At 43.2% G+C, this 25,010-nt stretch overlaps 1 protein-coding gene across 1 annotated transcript in view; it reads left to right on the forward strand.

The window, feature by feature from the left end:
• CPS1 (carbamoyl-phosphate synthase 1) overlaps positions 1–25,010 on the forward strand; it is a 123,907-nt gene that overhangs the window by 93,762 nt on the left and 5,135 nt on the right. Inside the window, exons 27-34 of the mRNA XM_077829747.1 lie at positions 241–308; positions 3,241–3,316; positions 8,246–8,323; positions 9,344–9,451; positions 10,160–10,249; positions 11,592–11,762; positions 14,085–14,159; positions 19,393–19,491. Coding sequence (XP_077685873.1) covers positions 241–308; positions 3,241–3,316; positions 8,246–8,323; positions 9,344–9,451; positions 10,160–10,249; positions 11,592–11,762; positions 14,085–14,159; positions 19,393–19,491 — 765 coding nt within the window. The remainder of the gene's footprint in view (positions 1–240; positions 309–3,240; positions 3,317–8,245; positions 8,324–9,343; positions 9,452–10,159; positions 10,250–11,591; positions 11,763–14,084; positions 14,160–19,392; positions 19,492–25,010) is intronic.

Below are 25,010 nucleotides of genomic sequence, written 5' to 3' on the forward strand. Positions count from 1 at the left end.
TCCCGCCCTGTAGTTTATCTGGATGGCTTCTTCACAGCCTACGGTGGGATGCAATTAGATTTTCTCACAATCGTGTATCTGAGTTAGATTGGGAAGATCTGAAGAAGCAGAACCAAAGAACAGCAATTCAGTGCAGGCTGTAGACTCATATCTGAGTTTTTACTATTTGCCATTGCAGGTATTTTTCTTTTTTTTTTTTTTAATATTCACAGTATGTTTTTTTCCCCTCCAACCCTTTAGAAAGATGCTGTTGAATTTGCAAACTCCGTGGGCTACCCATGTTTGCTGAGACCGTCTTATGTTTTGAGGTAAAGCTTGTCTGACAGTGCAAATCAAATTGCTTGTGCTATCCGCAGATCCTCTTTGAGAAAGGTGAGAGGTAGGCTACCATTCCAGGAGACAGACAGAAACCACTGTGCTGAGAGCAGACATCATAGAGCTTTTAGGCTTAACAAATAGAGCACCTGCTAGGACGACAAAAGGATCCAAAAAACCACTAAACCCTTTGGGCACGGATCAGAGGCAGGACACAGTCCTAATAACAGCTGTTTGCTTTAATACTTTTCTTTATGTCTGGGGGCCAAAAGCAAGAGTCATCTGTGATATTCCATCTGATATTCCTATGGATCCTTTGGAGCAGTCTGTGGGGTCTATCTATATGGTGGAGGAAAAAGTGGTTTGGCATCTGGAAAAGGGGAAGGGAACACGTATCCTGCCAGAAATGACAGCCTCTCGTTGTATACTATCAGCACCTCTTGCTTGCAAAAGCTCATTTGTGCATGGTCATGTTTTATGTCCCTTGGTGGCGGCTTGTCTCTAAATAGATATTTTACAAAACCAAGTGTTTCCAAGAGCGAAACTTTGAAACAAGTTGCGTCAGCGCACATAGAAGTTCTGAGTGACCACTCTTTGGAGATGAATGCTGAAAGGAGCTTCTTCACTCCCGAGTGGATAGAAAAAGAGAAGTAGTTTGCTGGGCACGGTTTGCAAGTCTGAATGGAATGGGAGATGGACTCCTTTTCGTAATAAAAAGAGATAAATATCAAGATGAAGGGGCACAATATTCACTTTGAATGGAACAAAAAATCCTTTCTATTAAAAAAAATGAGATTTCATGTATGCTTATAGAAGTGTCCTTTAGAATTTAATACAGGATGATCTTTGTAGAGAACTTACACCATTCTATCTATGGCTGGGATAGAATTCTCTGGTAAATTCTGTAGAATGGTTAAATCCTACAGAAAGGATGTCATTCTCTGTTAAATTCTCTGGGGTTTTGAGTACATTCTATATATCCTATTTGTTTCATCCCTATCAAATTCAGAAGAACTTTCCCCTTAGCGTAGTTGCCAATATAACACTTTTTGGAGTAAATTTACATTTTAGACAAACTTAGGTTGGGTGGGTTGCATACACACGCATGTATCTTTTTGTGTATATACGAGTATGTACATGCAGTATACACACACACACAACTCGTATGAGTAGAATGGATAGACATGGAAAAATTCAATATAGAAAAAATCTACTGGCACATATTGTTGTTCTCTTGATTATATTCCTCAGTTGCTCGATTAAATACAATCAAGGTTCTTAAGATTTGCCAATTGACTTGGAAAACAAAATATTTAACCTTTAGATTACTTCAGTATTTGCCTTATACACAGTGGGCCAGATCCTCAACTGGTGTACATCAGAATAACTCCATTGAAATCCATGAATCTACCCCAGTTACAGCAGCTGAGGATCTAACCCAGTAAGAATAGGAGAAAACAAGACAGTACTGCCGATATTGAGGCATTTTATCTATTTATCTTAGGTAAAACTCACAGACTTTTAAGAGCCAGCATTGCAACTCAAATGATAAGGATTTTTTACGAAATAGCCTTAAAACTCAATAAATTTATGGAGGAGATGGTATGATGGGATAACATGGTTTTGGTAATTAAATATTCAAGGTAAATAGGCTCAATGGCCTGTGATGGGATATTAGATGGGGTGGGATCTGAGTTACCCAGGAAAGAATTTTCTGTAGTATCTGGCTGGTGAATCTTAGCCATACGCTCAGGATTTAGCTGATCGCCATATTTGGGGTCGGGAAGGAATTTTCCTCCAGGGCAGATTGGAAGAGGCCCTGGAGGTTTTTTGCCTTCCTCTGTAGCATGGGGCACGGGTCACTTGCTGGAGGATTCTCTGCTCCTTGAAGTCTTTAAACCATGATTTGAGGACTTCAATAGCTCAGACATAGGTGAGAGGTTTTTTGCAGGAGTGGGTGGGTGAAATTCTGTGGCCTGCGTTGTGCAGGAGGTCAGACTAGATGATCATAATGGTCCCTTCTGACCTTAGTATCTATGAATCTATGAATATAAAATGCCTCTTCCCCAAACTTCCTTGAGGATTATATACTAAAGTGAAGGGGAGGCTGAGAATTACTGGGCATGCAACATAGAAAAACCCCAAGCATAACAACTTTACAGTTCTTTAAAGTTTAAGCAATTGTTTGCAAGAGAGGAAAATAACTTCCCCTTTCTTCCAGTCCCCTGTCCCTGATACTATGGATGGTGAGATTTCAAAGAAAAGGTTTGTCAGATAAGGTATTCATGCCCTGATAAGCATTCGGGGGAAAGACCCAATGAAACAATTCTCAGCAAAGCAGAACACATTTTTGGTGCTCTCCTGCTGTCATAAACATCACCATCCTATGCAATTCTGGCTCCATGTGACATTGTGGCAGGCAATCGGTTTAGAAGTATCCCTTTTGATAGTGAACTCATAGCTAACATGCACACATGGAAAAAGATCAGAAGCTAGTGGTGAGCTGAGGTGAGAGAGGCTTGGTCCTGAATGGCAAGCAGTTGCTGAATAGGCATCTCCTAGAACATAAAAAGAGTTTTGCAAACCCTTTAAAACATTGTATCAGAAAGGGGATCTTTGGGGAGGGTTATGCTATACAACCACACTTCTTTTTTGATTCTTCACTCAAGCACTGGTTTTCTTCCAGTGTTTTCTTGAGGTCACTCGGCTTGTTGGGTAAGTACAATAGAGATTTGCTTTGGAGACCAACTCCTCCTTTCAGCCAGCCAAAAAGGGGAGCAAGTGGTTTGAGTCAGGGCTATGCTTGGATAGTCTGTAAGAGTCAGGTATTCTGAGAGCAAGCACGCTGATGTCTAGCTTGCTTGGCTGCTTTGAAACACAAAGGAAGCTGACCTGTTCCGTTTTATTTGATCTCCTTTCTCTCAGCGGGTCTGCAATGAACGTGGTATTCACAGAAGAAGAGATGAAGAAGTTTTTAGCAGAAGCCACCAGAGTCTCCCAGGTATCAGCCTTTGCCCTATCTGTGCCTTTACATCTCTTTTCATTCATTATGCTCATTTCATTTGTACTTCCTTCTTCCCTGTCTCTTTCCATGAAACCTCTTCCCAGCTGTTTGCTTTCTCCTTTGCGGATGAGACAATTTAAACATAGTTGATGGCACTTGCCCCTTCGCTCTCTTCCCTAAGGGGCAAATTCTGATCATCCATAGACTGAATAGTAACTTACTTTGCCAGCATCTCACTGATGTCCACGAGGCCGCCCGTGAAATATGGTGCTACTCCACGTGAATAGGGATCTGGCCCTTATGGAGGCTGGGCACCAAGGTCAAGTGCAAAAAGCCATTTATGGTTGTTGCATAAGTAGCCATTATTTAGAGGCTTGCCTTTGTTATATGCTGAGCATAATATATTGGGGCTGATACCTCTCCGGCTATCCCATCCAAGGTAGCTATTAGTGAGAGATCTTATCTTTTTCTTTTAAATATCTAAATCCTGTCACTTGGCATCTGTGCACAACTTGGATTTTAAACTGACATCTCATCTACTATTGATATTTTTTTTCACTCCGTTCGTTGAAATGCATAAAACTTTGTAAAGTTTCATGGTGACATTTAACATCCTTCCATCTCATGTTGTGTATTCTTTTCTTGTGGCACAAGGCAAGTGCTGCTCTCTGCTTAATATATTTATCCTTTGGGATCATCGATCCATGTAGCTTACAATGCAGAAGATGAAAGCTGTTTTTTCCTTTTAAATGCTTTCAAAAATTAGTTTGGGGTAATTATTTTTTAATACAGGGAAGAGTTTGATCTCATGTTTATGAAATTTAGAGGGAGCAGAAAAGTGAAATGGGCATTATTTCCAAGAGGAATGAGCAGCATACAGCAGGATCTAGCAAACAAAATCCAAGAACTCTGCTTGTTCTGCTCAATTATTTGTTCTGTTGAGTTTCTGCATGCCTGATGTCAGCGTTAATATACAATAGATATTTGGGAGGTTGAGTAAGGGGAAGGATAGGAACATTAAACAACTGTGAAGTATCCAAAGTTCATCACTGTATTTAACAGTCTCTAGGTTTGGTCCTGACTCTTCCTATGTCACTATGAGTTATTTCCTCTTTCATGTTGTGGCCTCTGATCTGAGCAAACCTGCCATGCAATAAACACTTACATCACAAATAGCTGGGGGTAAAAAAAAAATCTGGCAGTAACTCTTCAGTGACGCAGGATTCTGGCACAGACAAAGCTCATGAAGGTTTGACAAAGTTAGATATTTTTAAGAGTGATGGGGGTTAGGCCTCCAGCAAGGTGAGATGAATAAAGTTATAAGACATTGCTGGAGTTAATACCTTTAAAGAAGAAGAGAAGTCAATACAATAATATATAAGAATACATAGTACATTTTCATCTGTAGATCTCAAATCACCTTACAAAGCAGGGTGAATATGACTAGCTCCTTTAGACAAACAAGAAATTAAGGGCCAGCTATTCTGAAGAGCTAAGGGCCAGCACCCATAGCTGGAGACAGATTTTCAACATACCAAGCACCTTTGAGAATGGAGCTGAAAGCCCAGCTTTTTAAAGGTATTTAGACATTTGCTGTGCTGAGCTTCGTAATACCTAACTTATTTAGGAGCCAAAATCTCATTTTCAAAAGAGAAGATTTAGGGAATTAGGAGCCACAATTTCATTGGCGATCAATGGGGCTCTGACACTTTGCACCCACAGAGGACCTGCTGCTTAGTACACAGAGATTCTTCTGGGAGCTGGGGCTGAAGAATCTTGGCAGTACTTATTGTATTATATTCATGGGGACAAGGGTGGGGGTTCTTATGCAGTCCCCTGTGGTTGTGATTGAGAGGTGTCCCTGTGCAAATGGTACAGTGGTAGTCACTGCTATTTGGGCTATTGTGATGTATCTCCAGTGTTTGAGCCCTGTGGCCCTCATCCTGCAAAGACTTAGGCTATCCCTACACTGGAAACTTTGAGTGGTATAATAACGTCCCTGAGGGTCTTATTTCATCTGCACTAGAAGGGTTTGTTTGTTTAGCTAGACCAGCAAAGCCTTTCTGGCATAGACAAGGACGCGCATGATTTACTTCACACATTGGGAGTTGTCCTGTTATAGTCAGTGGGACTGCTTAACATTAAGTTAAGCATGTGCATATGTTTTTGCAGGCTAGGATTTTTGTATGGGTTATGTGGCTTTTTTTTTTTTAACCAACTCACACTATCCAACGAAGCCTTTCCAAAGAGGTACAGGGCCAGCCAGCATCACAGCTTGTTCTGATGTTTATCCACATCACTTTCCTTGCGGTTTTTACTTCTTGCATCAGTTTTTCCATAGAAGAGCCTCAAACGGGCACTTCGTGTATCAGTAAAGTTCTACGAGTAAATGTCCATCCTCCTCAGAAGCAGTGAGGGGAACTGGAATAAAGTAGGGTCCTGGGCACACTTGGAAGTGCTGATGACAAATTACATCAAGACCAAAAGCCACGCGATACAATCTTCTAAATTTATGAAGCACTGTAGCTGGTGGCATTGTCCTTTCCTGGGAATTTACTTTTGCTCCAATAAATATAAGGGATTGCATTTTGTAACGTTTGGACCTGCTATATTTTTTTCCCCAGAGGAGCCTTTTGCGCATCCACAGGATCTCATTTATTGCATTTTATTCTCTAATAAATAACAGGCAGTTAATAGTGGGTGGGACAGGTAAAATGTTGAGACGTAAATGTGGCCCAAATGATCTGCTGCAGCTGAGACTGGAAAGAGCCAGGGTTAGGGAGGAACAGGGGAGGTGCCATTATCAGTCAAAGCCAACAGTGCAATTTACGCTTAAAAAGTGATCAGCCGTCAGTGTGTACAGCATAGGTGTGTGATGCTCTTCTTTAGCTATTCTGCTCTGTTCTGTTACCACATCCCTGTCCTGTTTATATGCAAAGCCATTCGGCTGGGCTGTCATCTTTACGTGGATTGTTGTTATTATTATTTACACTCTACAATAACACCAGAGACTCTTATCAGGATTGGGGCTCCATTAGGAGACATGGTATACAGGCAACTAGAAAGACTTCTGTTAATTTATTTTAGATGTGTATCTAAGCCCTTCCCAGCCTAAGAGGGGTATTTATCCTCTGAACACCCCTGGGAGGTAGAGCTGGGCTATTATCCCCATTTCACAGATGGAGAACTAAGTGGCTTGTCCAAGGTCACACAGGAAGTCTGTAGCAGAGCAGGGACTTTTGAAGCTACTCCTCCCAAGACCGAGGCTAGTATTCTAACCACTGGACTGTACTCCCTCTCTGTCCTGCATGCTCCATGCCCCAAACTGCTGATGGCAAACTAAGGGTGGTAAAACAAAAAGAGGAAATGGGAGATGGAGAATGAGGGTATCACTGACAGCAGCACATAATTATGCAGACCAGCTGCATGCATCACTTGATGGTTCTGTGTGATTTTATTTTCAATCATAAGATATGGTTAAACACGGAACTAGAATAGATACCAGTATTTCCCACTGCCCATGTACCAAGCCATGAAGAGTTAGCAATTTGCCATGTTCGTTACAGTAAAATTCAGGTGGGATTTGACAGGGGGCAGGTTAGATTATGGACTGATCCGGGGTGGGGGTGGTACGTGTAGCAGGTGGCATGGAAGAAAGTTGCAGAGAGGCTTGTGGAAGAAATGGGAGGTACAGTGTGGGAGGAGTGGAGCTGTGGAATTGAACCAGCCGGATGAAAGAATGGCTAGGTAAGGAGGGAAAGAGTCCTTAAAAGTAAGGACAAGACACTTGAATTCAATTTGTTAGAGAAGGGAGAGCCGGTGAAGGGATGCAGGGAGGGGAATGACATGGTGAAGTGACAGGCAGGGGAGGTAATCTTAGCAGCTCAGTTTTGAATGGACATGAGAGGGGCGATGTGTGGGTACTGAGGAGCCCTGGGAGAAGTTACAGTGGTCCAGAGTAGAGGTGGTGGCAGCCTAGATAATAGTGTTGCTGCGTGGACTGTGAGGAAAAATGAGATCTTGGCAGTGCTATGGCGCAAGAAGCAGCTTGCATGTGCGGGCAAGAGAAATGGCAGAGTCAAAGATGACACCCATGTTATTGTGTGGGAGTGACATGGAGGGTGGTGGCATCCCCAGCGGGACCCGGGCTTTGTGCGTGTGAGGAGACAGGGAGACAGAGATAGGGAAGCGGTGGAAGCGGGTGAGCTGTCTCATATGGAGCAGGTGAGCCAGAGGGTGCAGGAGGCCAGGAAGAAGAAGAAAGTGACTGATACAGGTGAGGGGATGTGGTGAGAGCCATGGATGAGTAATGGCGGCTCATCAATTGGGAAACCTGGGAGTTAGGCAGTGCAGTGGATTCACTTATGGGATGGGAATTAATTGAAATATGTAACATGACTGAGTGAGCAAACAGTCAGTAGTGCAAAGTCCTCAGTTGTGCAAATAACCAGTTATCCTATGGACCAGTAACCCAAACCAGGAGGAGGTTATGGCCGTCTCAGAGGAGGAAGGTTAATCTTGTAGTTAAGATACAGGTTTGGGTGTCAAGACCCTGGGGGTGAAATCCTGGGTGCACTGGATGGGAGTGTTGCCAATAACTTCATTGGGTCAGGATTTCGTCCCTGGGCTGTATTTCTCTTTCTACCACACACTTCCTCTGTCACTGTGGTGAGTCACACATGGCCCAATCCTTCAAAGGGCTCTGCACCTCTTGTGCAGCACTTTTCAAGAGACATTCAGCCTGTGCAAGGCTTGATTCTTCATCTCTCTGGGCCTCAGTTTATTTGCCTCTGAAATGAGGATATTAGTACTTCCCTCATGGTGTGGTGCACCAAAATGTTTCCAATGGCCAAAGGCAGATCACTCCCTCGGTACCAAAAATGCTTCCACATAAAAGTTTTATTTTCTGTCTTGTCCTGGTGACAGGAGCACCCAGTTGTACTCACAAAATTCATCGAGGGAGCCCGAGAGGTGGAAATGGATGCTGTCGCCAAGGCTGGAAAAGTAAGAATTTTGTTTTTTCCTTATATTTAATTTCTCCTATTTTTTGTTTTATTTAATTATGTTTTTACCCAGGGGCATGCAAAGTGTGAGCCACCTGGGTTTGATTAAAGTCTTGGTAGAAGATGTGGTTTTTGTGCAACGGTGCATAGATATGCTTTGTAGCTGAGCTGAATAGGGATGAACTGAAAACATATGCAGTCTCCTGAGATTTTCTTGCTCTTCTGCCTCGTGAAGATGGCTACCATTGATAGTTCTTCAGTCTGCAGTTTCTGTTTTAAGATTTGCCTTTCTTCCTTTTCTCTGTGCCTTTAGACTTCCTCGTACGGTGAAAGAGTGAGAGTGAATATATCCAGCATTAGATGACACACATTTCCTAATCAAGGCCTTTGCTTTTCTCTTCATGCTTCTTTAGCATTTCCCTCTGTCTGGCACTCAGTATTCAAAAGCGACAGTGCTTCTCGCAAGGCCTTATCCAGTGTCCGCTGGAGTCAATGAAAGAACTTCTTTTGGGCTTTAGATTGGGACCTAAAACAGGAACATAGGATTCACAGTGACAGATCAGATCATTGGTCCATTAAGTCCATTATCCTCCCTCCAGCAATGATCAATACATGCTGCTTCAGAAGGAAGTGAAACAAATCCACAACACAGCCACCCCTTTGTAGAAATGATGCACATGGGAGGGAATTGCCTCCTCCGGACCACACAGACAACCAGATGATATCCTGAAGCTGGAGATTTGCTTTTCCTTAACATTACTGCAGCTTGTGGTGCTGCAGTACAGAAGTTAGTAATGGCCATAATTTCATTCCCTAGTCCTTTTTGATGTCCAGCATCACTGATTACTCCTGCTAAATTAGCTTTCAGTGCCTGGAGAAATCTATTTTTGTTTTGATTCCCCACCTGTTTTAATCTCTCTCTATGGGCCTGTGCAGGACTCTTCTTTGTAGTGGACCTGGAGGTGAGTATGTAGCTGGGCATGTCAGACTGGATGATCAATGACTCTTTTTCTTTGCAAAGGTCGTCTCACATGCTATCTCTGAGCACGTGGAAGATGCGGGAGTTCACTCTGGAGATGCCACCTTGATGTTGCCCACACAGACTATTAGCCAAGGAGCCTTGGAGAAGGTGAGTGTTTCACTAACATTGAATAGGCAGATCAGAAAGTAAAGACCCAGAATCACATTTCCTCTTCCACAGAAGATGCCTATATATTCAGGAGCATTTAAGCAAGTAGTGGTATTTAAATTACAAAAATTTCCAGAAACTTGCTCCTCACAATGGTCCATAATGTGGAACTGAGGTATATAAACCCCTTTATTAAACTTGTGGGACATTGTGTATATGGCTAGCACATGAGATGGTGGCTCCTTTTCCAGTTTATTCCAGTGTACTATTGGTATAGATACTGTTGATCTGTGATGACACAAGTATATTGCTGAATGGCTTTTGGGAAAACCTCAGGGCAAAGCACTTCTTTCAAACTGTAAAATATGCACTTAGCTGAAACCCAGTATAACGTGGTCCAGTTATCTTCAGTTGATAAAAAACGTGAACCGCCCCTTCCTGCACTGTAGGGTGTAATGTTTAGGGAGTCACCATTCAACATGTAAAGATTAAATGTGGGAGACTCCATTTTCATTCCCATCACCTGGAGTGGACATTCTGGCTCTGGATTCCTCAGGCAAATAGGACAGAAATAGTCTCCAAAAGATGCTACTGGTTGTGAGGATGAGAGAATAGGGTTGAGTAATGAGATAACTCAAAGGGTGAGGAAAGCCACGTTTGAGCGGATCAGTTTGTAATAAATAACATTATGCTGCCTGTTTTTTGTAGGTGAAAATTATCACCAAGAAGATTGCACGTGCCTTTTCTATCTCTGGCCCATTCAATGTTCAGTTCCTGGTCAGAGGAAATGATGTCTTGGTAAGAATTCCCACCGCAGTTTAGGAGGAGAATATTCAAAGCAGTTTCAGTTTGTGTCCCTCCAGTGCTCCCTTTGTCTGTGCTCACCCCAAAGCAGAGGGGCTAAGACAATTGCAGCAGCATGCTGTAGCGCATAGGGTGGGGCTGCGCGCATAATACTGGCCTCATTTGACAGCGTACGGATCTCTGTGCCATTGATATGTCATTCGGTGCTTTGTAAAGCGCTCTGGTCCAGTGTGAGAAAAGAGCTCCATCTGCCTTCACGATGTTGTAATCTGCGGGTGAAGCAAACTCTGTGAAATTGCTGTCTGTCAGCAAATGTTAGTGTGAGACTGTGCTCAAATCCCACCCAAAAGGGTCATTTCCAAATGTGATTTACAGGAATGTGACACATGCCTCATCTTATTAACTGAGCACAATCTTGACGTTATCCTACACCCGCTGATCTTTCGGTAGTCCGGCTCTTTCTGGGCAGCATGCTAAAAAGCTAGAAGGACAGTATGGGTGGACGTGAAAAGGACAAAACATGTTTGTGGGCCCCTAAAAGGTTATCTTTAAAGAGTGTGGTATTACTAGCTATTAATAACAGATGTATTGCCAATGTCTGACCTTTCATGACCATCATTAATGGGTGCTTTGCTTGCTGTCAGTAATGGGGAAAGTCAAAGTGAGTACTGGCCATGTGTGAAAGGGAGAGGTTTGTGACTGGAAGGGCAGCTGGGAGCTGTGGCGTAGCATGGGAGATTTTATCAGATTAGAGTGTTGTTGGTCTGTACAAGATCTGGTTGAACTACTAGTTGAAGAGTGGATCTTCCCAGCCCTGTCTGCCTTTGTTCTCTTTCCTCTTCTCTTGTGATCTCCTTCTCTTTTCCACCCATCTTTCCTCTTCCTTTCTTGCTGTCTCTCACATAACCTGATTCCTCCTCTACCCTCAAACCCCACGTGAGATTCTGTGATGGGCACTGCCCATCTTTGTTCCTAGCTTTTATCACTAAACAAACTCCAGCTACGGGCCCAGACATCCATGTTCCCAGATGCTTACCTGAACACACCTTCACTCACAACAGAAGCAGTGCGTGACCATAGAAAGAGCACATATCAAGTGGGCTCCCAACACTCAGAATCTTTGACCACAGTTCCCATGCCTGCATGTGCCTCTTATATGGGAATCTGGAGAGATTTCTCTCCAGCCACTGTGAGTGCTACCCCAGCAACAACCGTGACTAGCTTCCAGAAACCTCCAGAGTATGTTTACACTTTTGAATTAGCATTCCAAGGAGGGGCTTTATCTCTTTGCTTAACAAATCTGTGGCACTGAAGTATCTACTCTTTACCTCCTCAGGTGATAGAGTGCAACCTGCGGGCTTCACGCTCCTTCCCCTTTGTGTCCAAGACTATTGGTGTGGACTTCATTGATGTGGCCACAAAGGTGATGATTGGAGAAAAGATCGATGAGTCATCCCTGCCTACACTGGAACGGCCCATTATCCCTTCTGAATATGTCGGGATTAAGGTATGGCTTTAAATACAATGAGATGAAGGAAGCAGCAGAGAAATTGCACTGGCTCCTGTTAATAGGGTCGGCATTAGGAGTCCATCCCTTCACTACCTTTAAATGAATAGGGAACAATCCTGCCTGGGAAAGGAGATGGACTGGGTAGTGCAATAGATCTTTTCAATCTTTTATTACAACCATGGTGGTGGGTGGGAATTTTACAGTATAAGAAGAATCAAAGAAAATGTTATCCATTGACACAATGGTCATAGACATTTGTGAGGTTTGAATGTCATGAGCCATCTTTCAAATTAACTTCAACTTGTGCTCTAAATGTGAATATCCAAAACTGTACAGCCCAAGTTTAAACCTCTTGCTAGCGCTGTCTGAGGAGTGTGCACAAATCTGAGTTTTCAGTGTCCCAAAATTGCATGCCCAAGGATTTAGGTTTGGGGTTTTGTGTGTTTTTTTAAAAAAAAGGGTTCAGAGGGCATCTCCTTTTGAAAATATGACTAGTACATTATGGGTGAAACCCTGGCTTTATTGAAGTCAATGGCAAAACTCTCCTTGACTTAAATGGGGCCAACATTTCACCCTATTTAAGTCTATACCTGTACACTTACGTAAATGATAGGTACTCTAGACATTTTGAGCACACATCAAGAAATAAAGTTCTGTATTCAGGCCAGTGTTTCAAGTAAAATGTGGAAGAGAAGTGCAGACAATCTGCTGGATGTATAAGTAGAAATGTGTTTAAATAGAATATTTTTCAAAGTTCAGAATTTTCAGAACTGTTAGCAAGACTTTACATTTATTGAGAGTATATCTTGTATATGGGAGTGAATACACTTACAGGGAATGAATGCGACTTCCCTCTACCAATCTAATGTCCAAAACAAACTGTGTTATCCTACTAGACTATAACGGAGGTTGATGGCTGACTTAGATAAGGCAAGTAGCCACCTAACTGCCATATCATGAAGAATTTTGTTTTATACCTGTGGTCAAGTTTTCTGAAATTAATGATTTGGGATTTTAATAGTTTATCCCATGGATCCTGCAGTCTTGTTAGCTAAACGGTCCAGAGTTACATCTCTTTCAGGAGCTCTCCCAGATTTGGTCCTGGAGATTTCACTGGGAAGCTCTTGCATTGCTGATGTGCTGTGTTTATTTGGTATTGTTAAATTTAAAGACTTGCTAATAGGTTGGAAACATTTTGAACTTTGAAAAATATTCTATAGAGACTCAATCGTCATTATACACACCTGTATTTTCCGTACCCCTCTTCCACATTTTTATTTCTAGGAACATTTGCATGAAAATGGAGTTTGTTTCTTAAAAGCTCTGAAAAAAGCCTGTCAAAATGTCACCTTCTTTCTCAATAGATCTGCTCCCTGATGTAGTCAGAGTCATAGCTTCTTGATTTGGGTGGCCGACATATATTTTTGCTGTGTTTCACTGCGGAGCCAGCACAGCTATAAGAGCAACAAGGATTCAGCAGCCCAGGAAGCTAGCTGGCAGGGGAGTTGAGCTGTCCAGAGTTCTGCCTTCCAGGGAGCCAGCTGCTTGGGCTGCCCAACGCTCTGGACAGGTGGCTCTTTGGGCTGCCCAACATCTGGAACTGGCTGCTCAGGTTGGACACCCAGGCAGGCTGCTGTGAAGCCAGGGAACCTGGAAACCCAGGAGAGCCCCCACTTTGCAGCAGCCTGCTAGGTGGGCTGCTGAGGAGCCGGGGAGCTGTGAATGCTGAGCTCCCCGTTAGCTCACCAGCTGGGTGGTGAGGAGCCTGGAGCCAGGGAGCCTGGGGAGGCAGCTGAGGGAGCTGGCAGGAACCAAGGCAGCTTTCCATTGAAAGCTTAGTCTAAGTTGACACAATCCCATGGAAAACCTTTATTTGAATGAAATGGTATTTCCTGACAGAAGAACGCTCTGTTGCAAAAATGTCTGATCAGTACCACTTAGTGTGTCTCAAACAGCAGCACATCTGTCTCTTTGTCTCGGGAATCAGACATCCAATGGCCTTTCTGTGTTAAATAGGCTCTTAAAAATCACAGTGTATCACAATTTATTAGAAATCCTGCCTCAGGTTACTCACAGGGACATTTTGCTGGTCAAATCCATGATCATTTATCCCATTCCCTGACCGAGGCTCTAGGGATACCTGAAATCCATTTGCCTAGTATTCTTTCTGGTCATCAACCTAGACCAATGTTTCTCTTACACTTATGCACCTTGTACATAACCTGGACCTGTATATCTCTCACTTCCGTAATCTATAACCTGAATTCTAATTCATTTAATACCCAGTCTCCCTTATATTCTTTTCCTTCCTTTTGCCAGGCTCCAATGTTCTCCTGGCCCCGACTGAGAGATGCTGACCCTATTCTCCGATGTGAGATGGCTTCCACTGGGGAGGTACCGTTCACATTTTTTACTAAGCTTTCTTTAACAGATACTGTTAATGATCTTATAAGTGCAAGTATCTGGATGGAATCTGTATGCTGTATTGAAAAGAACCAAAGTCTTTACAAAAATGTAAAATTGGGATTTCTTTCCCTCCCCCAACACACAGATACCTGCCTTGTCTCTAAAAAAAAAACAAACAACTAAAGGCATTCCCCTGAAGAATAAAATGTATTTGGCCACTGGATGTCCCTCTTTGCCTGTGCCTCAATTCCATCAGTCAGCGAGGGTTTCCATGAAAGCATGAAATGTCTTTCTCAAAGAGAGCTGTCAGGTTCTGGAAAGTTCTTAGCGTGTCAGTACATTTTATGAATCGCCTAATTCCTGACAGACATGTATATACAGCCTTCAGAATCCCAATCGATGCACGTCAGAATGCCAACAGCAGACTCCAGGTCATGAGTATTTGGTCTCAGAATGTACAGGTTACTTACTAGCAACAAATGTGTGTGGTGATATTTTTATGGTTGCCTGGAAACCAGCGAGATGTGTGCCAGGGAGCAAAATGAGAGAGAGAGAGCAAGTGTGAATAAAGTGTAGCAGTCGAAGTATTAACTCCAGATACAACTGTTGAGGTTTGGCTGTCTTTTCCAACCTTGCTGTGGACACGCTATGACTTTCTGATGAGTTTCTGAAACCCATTCCAGCGAACACATGCTGGAATAGGCAATAACAGGAACAAAGCCCACTGTCAGAGTCATGTAAAGGAATCTTACTATAAATAAGAATCAGGCCTACATATAGGGTTGAAATAACCTCATGTTTCCTGCTTCTCTCTGCTACTGTTTTAGCCTGCTCTTCATATTGCATGTGAAATCCGTACAGCTGCTGATTTGCTTTCATAGTAATTAATGGACAGAAAAAAACACACGTGTCCTTCCTACTTTCAGAATGGAATTGACTCATTGTGGGGGAAGGGGGGGGGGAGGAGAAAAGAACAGAAATGTAGAAATGTAGCCAAGGAGTGAGAATTACTTTTCTTGAGCTTTAGATGGAGGTAGAGAATATTTTAGTCATAAAGGAGGGATTATTAATTTTTACAAATTGGAAAGATCCATATTCATAAATGCCATGAAACATGATTGTTATGAAGATCTTCCTTACATATGAAGTAAGGATGATAACTCTCTACTGGTAAAATGCTCAGTTATGCTACAAAGACATTTCAACACAGACATGACATGCGTTGGGCTTGAATCCACCAAATGTGCCAGAGAAGGCACAGGCTGTGTTTTGCTTAAAGTAGCAGTTCCCAACCGTTAGCAAAAGTGCCATTGGCATTGGCACTTTTGGTTTTGGAGACTGGTGCCAGGACTGACTAGAGTGCGGGTAAGAGAGGGCTCCAAGCTCAGCCCCTCCCCCCCCCAATGTCTCCAAGGTCTGTGTGAATAAAATACCAATATTTCCATAAATAAATACATTTGATGAATACAAGGCTGAAGTATAAGTGAAATATAAGCAAGAACAAAATGTACCAGGGCTCCAAATTTCTCTCGACGGGCCTGACTGGTGCTCTGCTCTGCCTTCTCCATACATCCATGATGAATCTCTAGGTGACCAGCCACACACTGATATTGCAAGTCTGACAGATGGAGTCATCCAAGCATCAGCGTAGTTTAGAACATGCACAATTGAGTTGGAGCAAGCAGCTGCGATCCAGGTGTTGGTGTGATAAACTGATTCATGTGGCCAAAAGTTTGAGAACCCCGGCTTAAAGGATGAGTTTTAGCTTCAGCTGTAGGCTATTACAGTAATAACACCTGGCTATTACCCAGACTGACCTGAGCACCACTCCCAGTCTAATAGTGGGTAAAATGTGGAGAAAATCAAGATTTTTGAATGAAAAAGCAGTAAGTTAATTGTCATGAATTTTTTCCCTTGGTTTTTTTCAATATTTGCTGGTAAACTGTAATTTGTCCTTGACATTTCCCCAAGATTTCTGTTTACTACAAGTATGGGTGTGTCTCGGTATACTGAGCAATACAGTGTGATGTGTTTCACTGGGAAGGACAATGACAGAGTTGGTCAAAAAGTGAGACAAAGTTTTCATCTCTGTTTTTTTTTTTTCCTCTGAACTCAACATTTCAATGAAGGTCTTTTTCACAATTCCCTCTTTTTCAACCACCTGTAGAAATGATTAAAAAGAAAGAGAGAAAATGTTTGTGAGAAGTCTTAAAAATATCAATAGACCCTTTTTTTTTTTTTGGTCAAGATTCAAAATTGTGATGAAAATTCTCAGCGAAATTGCATATTTTGACAATGTTTGACCAGCCCTAGAAAATAGTGCCTGTTAGCAATCTAAAATACTGCATGCAGTACAAAGAGCTGTACAATAGTCACTGTGTTACCAAACAGTGGCATCTGAGAAACCACAGCCTTCCTCTTGGAAAAGGAAGTAACCACGTGATAGCTATTACCAAATGCGGACTTTTTGAAGGCCATCATTGAACCAGCCTCCAGGAGTTTCAGTAGCATTTATTTCCCAAGGTGTCTGTTTATTGTTTGTGGGTTTTTTGGTACAACCTAAAATTACCATCTACAAAATCAGTGGACTCTTTGAGGTTTCACTGGAACATCGTGTTACTTGATGATACTAACTTCCTTTGTAAAGCAGTTCGAGCTCTATTGATGAAAAGCACTATATAAGAGCGAGATATTTATTTACTTATTTATTTATGGTCTCTGAACTCTTTCCATAAATAAATGCTTAGAGCCATGCGACAAGCAACTGTGCATTCGTCTTTGAGAGTTGGTCCCTATGTGTCGTCCACATGTGGGCACACATGTGTGCCATATGCCTGACTCTGGAAATTGTAACAAGTAGAGTCCATTGGCCCACACATGTGAAGTAGATCTCCTCATGCTCCCGGCCCAAGGGCATAAGAGACAGTGCGGGCCAATGCTTCTCCAGATGCTTTTTAACACTGTGTGGCCTGAGTTTCTCTCTTGATAGAACCTGTAAATAGATTTGTAAATAGTTTTATTCTTCACAGCTTTTATATTAGTATAGTTAGAGCTTTATAGTGTAGTTACTGTTTTTCCCTCTACTGGGGACTCCCTCCCGGTGGTCTGGGACTTTGCCCACATTCCTGGGGTTCAAGAATTACGTCTTCTGCCCTTGCTTATTCTCCATGAGCCATGATCACCAACACTGCCTCTACTGTTTGGGTGAGACACATATCTGTGCAAAATGCCATATTTGTAGTCATTTCCACCAAGAACACTCCAAGTTTGTGAACTTTGTCCCAGGAAGCATCTTATCGAGAATGCTGTCAGGCCCCATTCTGATCTGGGCCAGGGAGACCCACTGTACATCGGCCCCAACACATGAGCAGTGCCCATCTAAGCTCTTGCTTAGGAGTGGAGTCGGCAGCTCCTAAGCCCAGAAGGACTCTTCCTCCAGGACTTCTGGTGAGAGTAGGGTGCACTGTCATTGTCACAAGGACAGGTCCCTGTTCAGGACTGTCCACAAGAGATGTAATCCCTCCCCAAGCCCATCAAGGTTGGGTGAGCCTTCGCTCACAGGTCCTAAAGGATGGTACCACTGAAAGCCCCTGGAGGGTAAAGGATGGAGGGTAAAGTGTGCAAGAAGAAAGATCCACTGGTTCCAATGGTGATTCCAGCTCCAAAACACAAGGACTATCATCCTCTGGTTCCATCTAGGAACATGGTTCTGGACTCATCATTGGTACTGGTCAGGGATCAAACCTATAGCTCAATAGGACCTCAGTTTTGTACTGTCAACACTCACCACACCACCATCTAATCCCTTGATGACATGCTCCATGTCCCACCTGTCCATGAATGTTGCATTTTTAGTTGCTATCCCTTCAGCCGGGAGGGTGAGCAAGTTGGGAGTCCTCATGGCAGACCCTCCATATACGGTTTTTCACAGGAAAAAAGGTATCCCTTTGCCTCTATCCATCCTAAGTTCCTCCCCAAGGTTTCTTCTGAATTCCACATAAACCAAAGTATCCACTTACCTGTCCTTTTCCCGAAACTCCATGCTTCTGCCAAAGAGACAAGACTTCATTCCCTCGACGTCAGGGGGATGTCCTTGGTGTTCTATCTGCGAAGGTCCAAACCTATCAGAAAATTACCAAGACTTTTTCTTGCCATAGCAGAAAGATCACGAGCGCAAGCCATATCCTCTCAGAGAATCTCTCAGTGCATTCCTGGGTGCATCTTGGAGTGCTACAGGTTAGCAAGCATGCCTCTTCCTGACAGAGTCAGGGCACGCTCCATGAGGGCGCAAGTTGCCTCTCCAGCATCCCTGCAGGACGTTCCAATACTAGACTTATGCAGAGCAGCCACACGTTTGCAAGGCATTCACGCTAATTCAGGCATTTCCTGTGGATGCAGCAGTGGGAACTGCAGTACTGCATTCATCTATGCTGCCAGCTTCCTCACACCCCCCTCCAGTCTGAGCACTGCTTGTCAGTCACCCCAGTGTGGAATACACATAGGGACCAGCTCTCAAAGAAGAAATGGAGGTTGCTTACCTGGAAAAGGAGGTTCTTTGAGATGTGTGGTCTCTATCTGTAGTCCACCACCTGCCCTTTTCCACTCTGCTATGGATCCTGTTGAATCCATGGTAAGAAGAGGAACTGGAGAGGCATCAAGCCACTCTGCCTCTTATCTCCTTGGTTGGGAGCATGAGCAGACCTACTGTGAATATGTGGGCCAGTGGACACTGCTGACTGCTTTTTAAAATTTCTGGACTCCAGCACGTATGGACACGCATGTGTGGGATACAGATAGGTACCACATATCTCAAAGAACTTCTGTTTCCTGCTGCAAACTTTACATTCAGGCACCGGCACACAGTTGCATGTCTAATATTTGCTGTTATTTAAGCATTAAGTCATATTAAACATTGTGTTACAAGCTCACATGCTGTGAACCAGACGCTGTGTTTGGTGTCCAAATAACTCAGAGCAGAATCCATTTATGTTGCTCCATGGTGTGCTGCTTGAGAGTAAAAGATTGCTTAGTCCTTCATTATTGCTTAATTAAAAATGTAAGATTCATCTGTGCTGATCTGCTTTTACTCTGTTGATGCAAAAGAAGTCAAGCCGGGTGCTACAGAAAGAGGGGAAACGCGCACGCCTTAAACAAAATGTTCCATAATGTTTTTTTAGTTGTTGTTTGTTTCTCACTCCTCTGCCTTGTTCTTCCCTCCCAGGTTGCTTGCTTCGGGGAGAGCATCCATTCTGCCTTCCTGAAGGCAATGCTCTCCACGGGATTTAAGTTTCCACAGAAGGGAATTCTGGTTGGAATCCAGGTGAGTACCAAGAGTTTGCAAATCAGAGCAAAAAAGGGAAGACGGTATAGAGATGGTGTAACTGGCACTTCACTTTCCATTCACTTATTTATGTTGGCTTTAAATGGAAGCTCTCTGCATGAGGGTCCTTCTGGTGCCACAACAGACAGTGGTGTGTGAGTATTTGGCGGGAATGAGCTGTAAACCTGTGTACTCTCTTGCTAGAGGAGGAATTTTACTGGATTCCACATAGTGGGTGATCTCTCCCTCACCTATGCTCACGTGGCATCCAATGGCTTTGATGGGGGCTGTAGGGGAGTATATCTGTGGACAGAGTTGAGACCATGGACCTCTGCACTGGGAGACCCGGGCAGAGACAGTTCTGAGTTGCCTCACTGTGGTGGTGAAGCCCAGATCATATCTAACCAAAGATCCACCCCAACAAGAAATCAAAATCTGCCCCCTGTTCCCACAAAGTGCTTGTGACTCTCATGCATTTCTCTCTGGTCCTGGGGCCTGAGCTTTCTGTCAGATCATAGCCACACTGCTGCAGAAGCCCATTAGGTAGGCATCCCGCAAGCCCATAAAGTGGAACTCTGCTAACCTGCACACTTAATAATCTGTACAGAAAATGGCCATCTCTGTCCCTCTGTCTCCACCAAAATTGCATGGCCAGACAGAGCTGTAGTAGAGTCTCCTAGGATGAAAGATTTTTGCAAAGTATATTACAGTTCAGTATATGTGAGGCGCAGGAATCTCCTCAGGCTGAGTTCTGCTGTCTTGGCTGTCTAATAGGAGTGAAAGGGTGGCACCAATTAGTTGGTAGGGTCAGAGATCAGTATGCACGGCTACTTCCTCTTCTGTCTGCTGGGGTCTGCAGCCGGCACTCTGCCTCACGATGCTGCTGCTATCAGCCAGCTGGAAGCATGCAGCACCGGGCACTTAGAGCAGGAAGCTGTGAAACAGGAGTGGGACCAAGACAAAGCAGTGCTGTGATGCTTCCAGTCCCGTTCCTTTGTGCTCACCGTTACCTTGATGTTGAAATATTCCCAATTAATATGACACGGTTAAAAGATAAAGGTGCAATAAAACCCAACTTAGTTTTCAGGTTCAAGCCTCTAGGTTGGTTTCAGAAGACATATTTAGTAGAGGACCACTAGGCGACACTTGGAATGATACAACCAAACTTCATGCGAAAGCAAAATGGTTAGTTAAGCAGACATGCAGTTACTACTTACACAAATGCTACTATTATACTCACAGACAAAGATGAAGTGATGTATCAATCAGTCCACTGACAACAAAGTAAGCTTTCATGGCTTATGCCCAAATAAATGTGTTAGTCTCTAAAGTGCCACAAGGATTCCTCATTGTTTTTGCTGATACAGACTAACAGGGCTACCCCTCGGAAACCTGACTCCCTTTACACTCAAGTATAATGCTAATTAACATTAAACAGCCCTATACCACAATTAGATGTCCGCCACCTTCTTATTGGGTCTTGACGTTACACATTATTTAAATTAACATCTGCACCATTGTCCTTCCCATACTATCAGTATAGATAGCATTTTAATAAAACATTCACAGTTCTCAAAAACACTCATTAAAACCTTGCTCAGACCAACTATAACCAAAACATAAAGGTAACATAACCCTGGGTTATGTCCTTGCTAACTCTTACTTTCCAATAACACTCTGTTTCCAATTTATCACTTTCCCACACTCCTCTATATGTAGGCTAACTTAAGCCCCAGACCTAACTTCTACTTATTTCTTAACCCAAACCATCCTATATACTATATCCCCAGAACCCATGGTAGACCACAGCGCTCTCTGCCTGCAGGGCCACCTCGTGGAATCTCAGATCAACCTTTTCTGGGTCTAATGGCTCTTTTCCAGTTTGGGCCCTGAATCTGTGGATGCAGCCCTTACTGTCAGCATTCCCTCCAAATCACTGTAAGTGGCAGCACGTTTAAATGGTGTCATTGGGGAAGTCCTTCATTGCAAGGGCTTTTGCAGAGGGAGCTAAGGAGATATTTGGCCTGGCCCATTTACAATTCTGGATCTGTAATGAGAATATGCATCTCAGGATAAAAAAGCCAGGGAAAAACAACAACCCACATACAGTTTCTCGACACTGCAGTAATTACCATCTGCAGGAGATACTGAAGTCAGATATGCTCATAAATCTTCTCAAGGTCTTGTATGTCCCGCCGATGATCAATCACATCATCTGAGACTGGAAAATTCTAGGGTCCCATAAAAACAATTGATGGCCCTGTGCCATACCACTGCTGTGCTTGTAATGAGCTTGCATCCTACATGGTTGCACAAAGTCAATAAAAAAATAATTAAAACAACACTGGTTCTCCAGCCAGTAGATGATTATTACAGACACTATCCTCATAAGAGTGAATTGGGCCCCAAGGTTCAATGGTAGAAGTGAGTCCTTGGGGAGTTTGAAAGGGTTGTAGGGGAAAGTCTCTTCTTCTGCCAGCGGAGGGTGCCTAGGAGATGACTGATTACAAAGCAACATGTAAATCAACTGCACTAGTGAGAACACAGCATCGAGCCCAACCTCCTTCTTAGACTCATCAGAATGATAAATGGATTTAAACCACAGCTGCTAATTACTACAAACGTGCATCAAAGCGCTTTCTTGCCATCCAGAGATCGTTTAATGTCAGACCCTGGGCTCTTCCCATGGAGAGCATGCCCTGCAGTTGGTATCTTCACAGCTAATCATTGTAGGGCTAACGTTTTGAAATACCAGCTCAAGAAAGCACTGATGTGTAAAATTTGAGCCTGTGTGCCTGATGCCAGTGCTGCAGGGGAAACAGAGAGTGAGCAGTGATTTGAGTTATGTAAAGGGTTAGTGTGACGTCTGCACCAGCACCTGTTAACGGGAGCCAAATGGTGCTTGGGACCAAGGTCTTTCACAAAAAGAAAAACCCAAACAAACTTTAAAGAGCCCACAAAGGGCTGTCCTTTTCTATGAGTGTTGTACAGTTGGAAAAGAAAACAACAAATCAGGGGGATACACCCTTCTCCCAGTGCTTCGGCACAGTGTGTTTCTTAAATAACTAAACTCCAGAGTGATGTGTGTTTGAAACAATGAGAGGTATAAATGAAGTATAGTGGCGTGAGCAGACACCATTATAAACAGGCAGGAAAAAAGGAGCCCCCGTCTCTGTAAATAATGAGCCATGAGAGGGTGGAGGTGGTTTATAACCGTAGGAAATGCCATTCTTATTTCATTCACATACATTAGAACAGATAACTCCAATGGACACGGTGGCAATGTATGCTCATGTAGCAAATACAGATTCAGAAACAAACTGAATAGTATCCATAGCCACCAAGGACTTCACTGTGATAGACGCCATGATCATTCAGAACGTCATAGCAGGGTAGAGTTCCCAGAGACAGGCCCCTGGCTCTTGAACTGCAGGATGGTCTCTCTTAGCTGTTGTGATGCACTCAGCTGAACGGCTGAATCCATCTAGGAGAGGGCGCTGATGTACTGGGATGATCACCTGTTCATTACACTAGTACAGAGGTAGTACATTTGATCTGCAGGGGATGTTAGGCCAGCTGAGTTGAACATAAATGTTCCCTTTCGGACATTTCAGTGGTCAGTGATTACCTGCTTCATTTGCTTTCCCGGCTGGACTTTTAGGTCCTGCAGAGCCATCAGAGTTATAAAAGGTAGAAAAAAGGAGCCAAAATGGTGGCAAAGTTAGCTTCCCTGAATGGGACTAGGGGGCCCTTGCTTAGCATATTGTGTTTCTTCACTCTAATATGGCTTTGTCTCATTTGTATTAACTATCCAGAGATGAGGAGAGTACATCCCTCATAGGATGGAGAAACAAAACCAGAAGTAAAAGGGATATCTTTAATTTTCCTCAACATTGTATCCTTCTGGCATATATTGTTCCCACTAAAGGTTCAAAGGCTCAGCTAAGTTATTGATCAAACATTGTAAATGGAACCAAAGATTTGTAATTAATGACACACAGCATCTTTGAGACATTCCAATTGCTTCGTCCTAGTATCTCTTTCTAGTCCTGGCAGCCCTTTTAGAGAGGCCACTAGACAATGTCCATTCCTAATCGCTGCTAATGGAGTAGCCTTAAATATAGCAAAGACGCATTACTTCTCCTTTTCCTTGCAACAAAATTCTGGTTGGATTATCAGCCAAGTCAGGTCACAGATCATAATCGTGTGTGCTGTAGCGTTCCACAGAACTTTACAGGTCAGATCTTCGGCAGGTCGAAATCAGTGGCACTCCACTGAAGTTAAATGGAGCTATTCCCGCTTACAACAGCTGAGGGTCTGTGTTAGGGGGCTTATTCTTTCACCCGCTTACTTCCCTGGTCCTTCTCGCATGAACAGAGAGCAACAATACCCGAAGTCCAAAGGCGCAAACAATTCAATGTTTATAGGGGTGAACTTCCAGCAAGCACAATTCCAGTTTCCTTCCTTAGTGTCCCCCTTCCCAGCTCTGACACCACAGAGCCTTGCACCTGTGTCCCTGTTCCCATTCCCCCCCTTAGCAAAACATGATTCCAATTCCCCCACTCCCATTCCCTGTTCCCATTTCACCCCCTCACTTCCTGATTGACTGCAGACTATATAGTAAAACTTGAGTTCTGCTTAGCTATACCTTATCCAATCATTTTCCTGAAATTTAACTAACCAATCCTAACACATTGTAACATGATTATTTAACCAATTAAATAAACCCACCACCTTAATTAGTTTACACCCAGCAAAATTAATTATACCGCAGACAGAAACAATCACAGAACCAGACAGAGATTACACAGACAAACAATAGGGAAATTGGGACTACAGTGATAAAACAACAAAGAAATGGGGATTTCACATCCCAGCTATTGATAAGTGAGTTCTTGCCAGACAGGATGCTGTCAAACTAAGTTTCCTTTTACATCTTCTAGGCACTTCCCTTTCTCTGGAGGGGATAGGCATTATCAGGATAGGATTGTATTCCTAACAGCCCAATAACACCTTATTTCAATGTGATTAGTTTGGAATGTGAGGATGTGACTGGTCGCTTCCCAGTTTATGGCTGCCTCTGCTGCTTAGCCAAAGGCCTTAACCTAAGAACAGGGCCTCAGACTGTCACAGTAAGAGAAGGCCCTTACACCGGCAGACAGTGATTTTGATTCTTTCTTTTATACCTCTATAACTAGCTAAGTGATAAGAATACACCTACATTCTTAGAGCATAGGCCTTTATAGACAGGCCTGAATATCTGTGTCCTAACAGTCTGCTGTATTTTTTAATAATGGAGAATCTTGTGAAGCTGTGGAATGTGGGGGTGGCTAGAACCCTATATTTGCCATTAAATATTTTATACAAGAATAGTTGAAAAGCTCTTTTCATTTTCCTTCCTGATTGGGCTATTCAGTGATGCCTATAGGATGGACTGCATCTGTCTTACATCTGTGCTGATAGCCATGAAATGCTGAGAACATTAAAGGAGTGTTTTATTTTTAAATCCCATCTCTCTG

This window comes from Eretmochelys imbricata, chromosome 11, assembly GCF_965152235.1.
Source record: "Eretmochelys imbricata isolate rEreImb1 chromosome 11, rEreImb1.hap1, whole genome shotgun sequence".
Lineage (NCBI taxonomy): Eukaryota > Metazoa > Chordata > Testudines > Cheloniidae > Eretmochelys > Eretmochelys imbricata.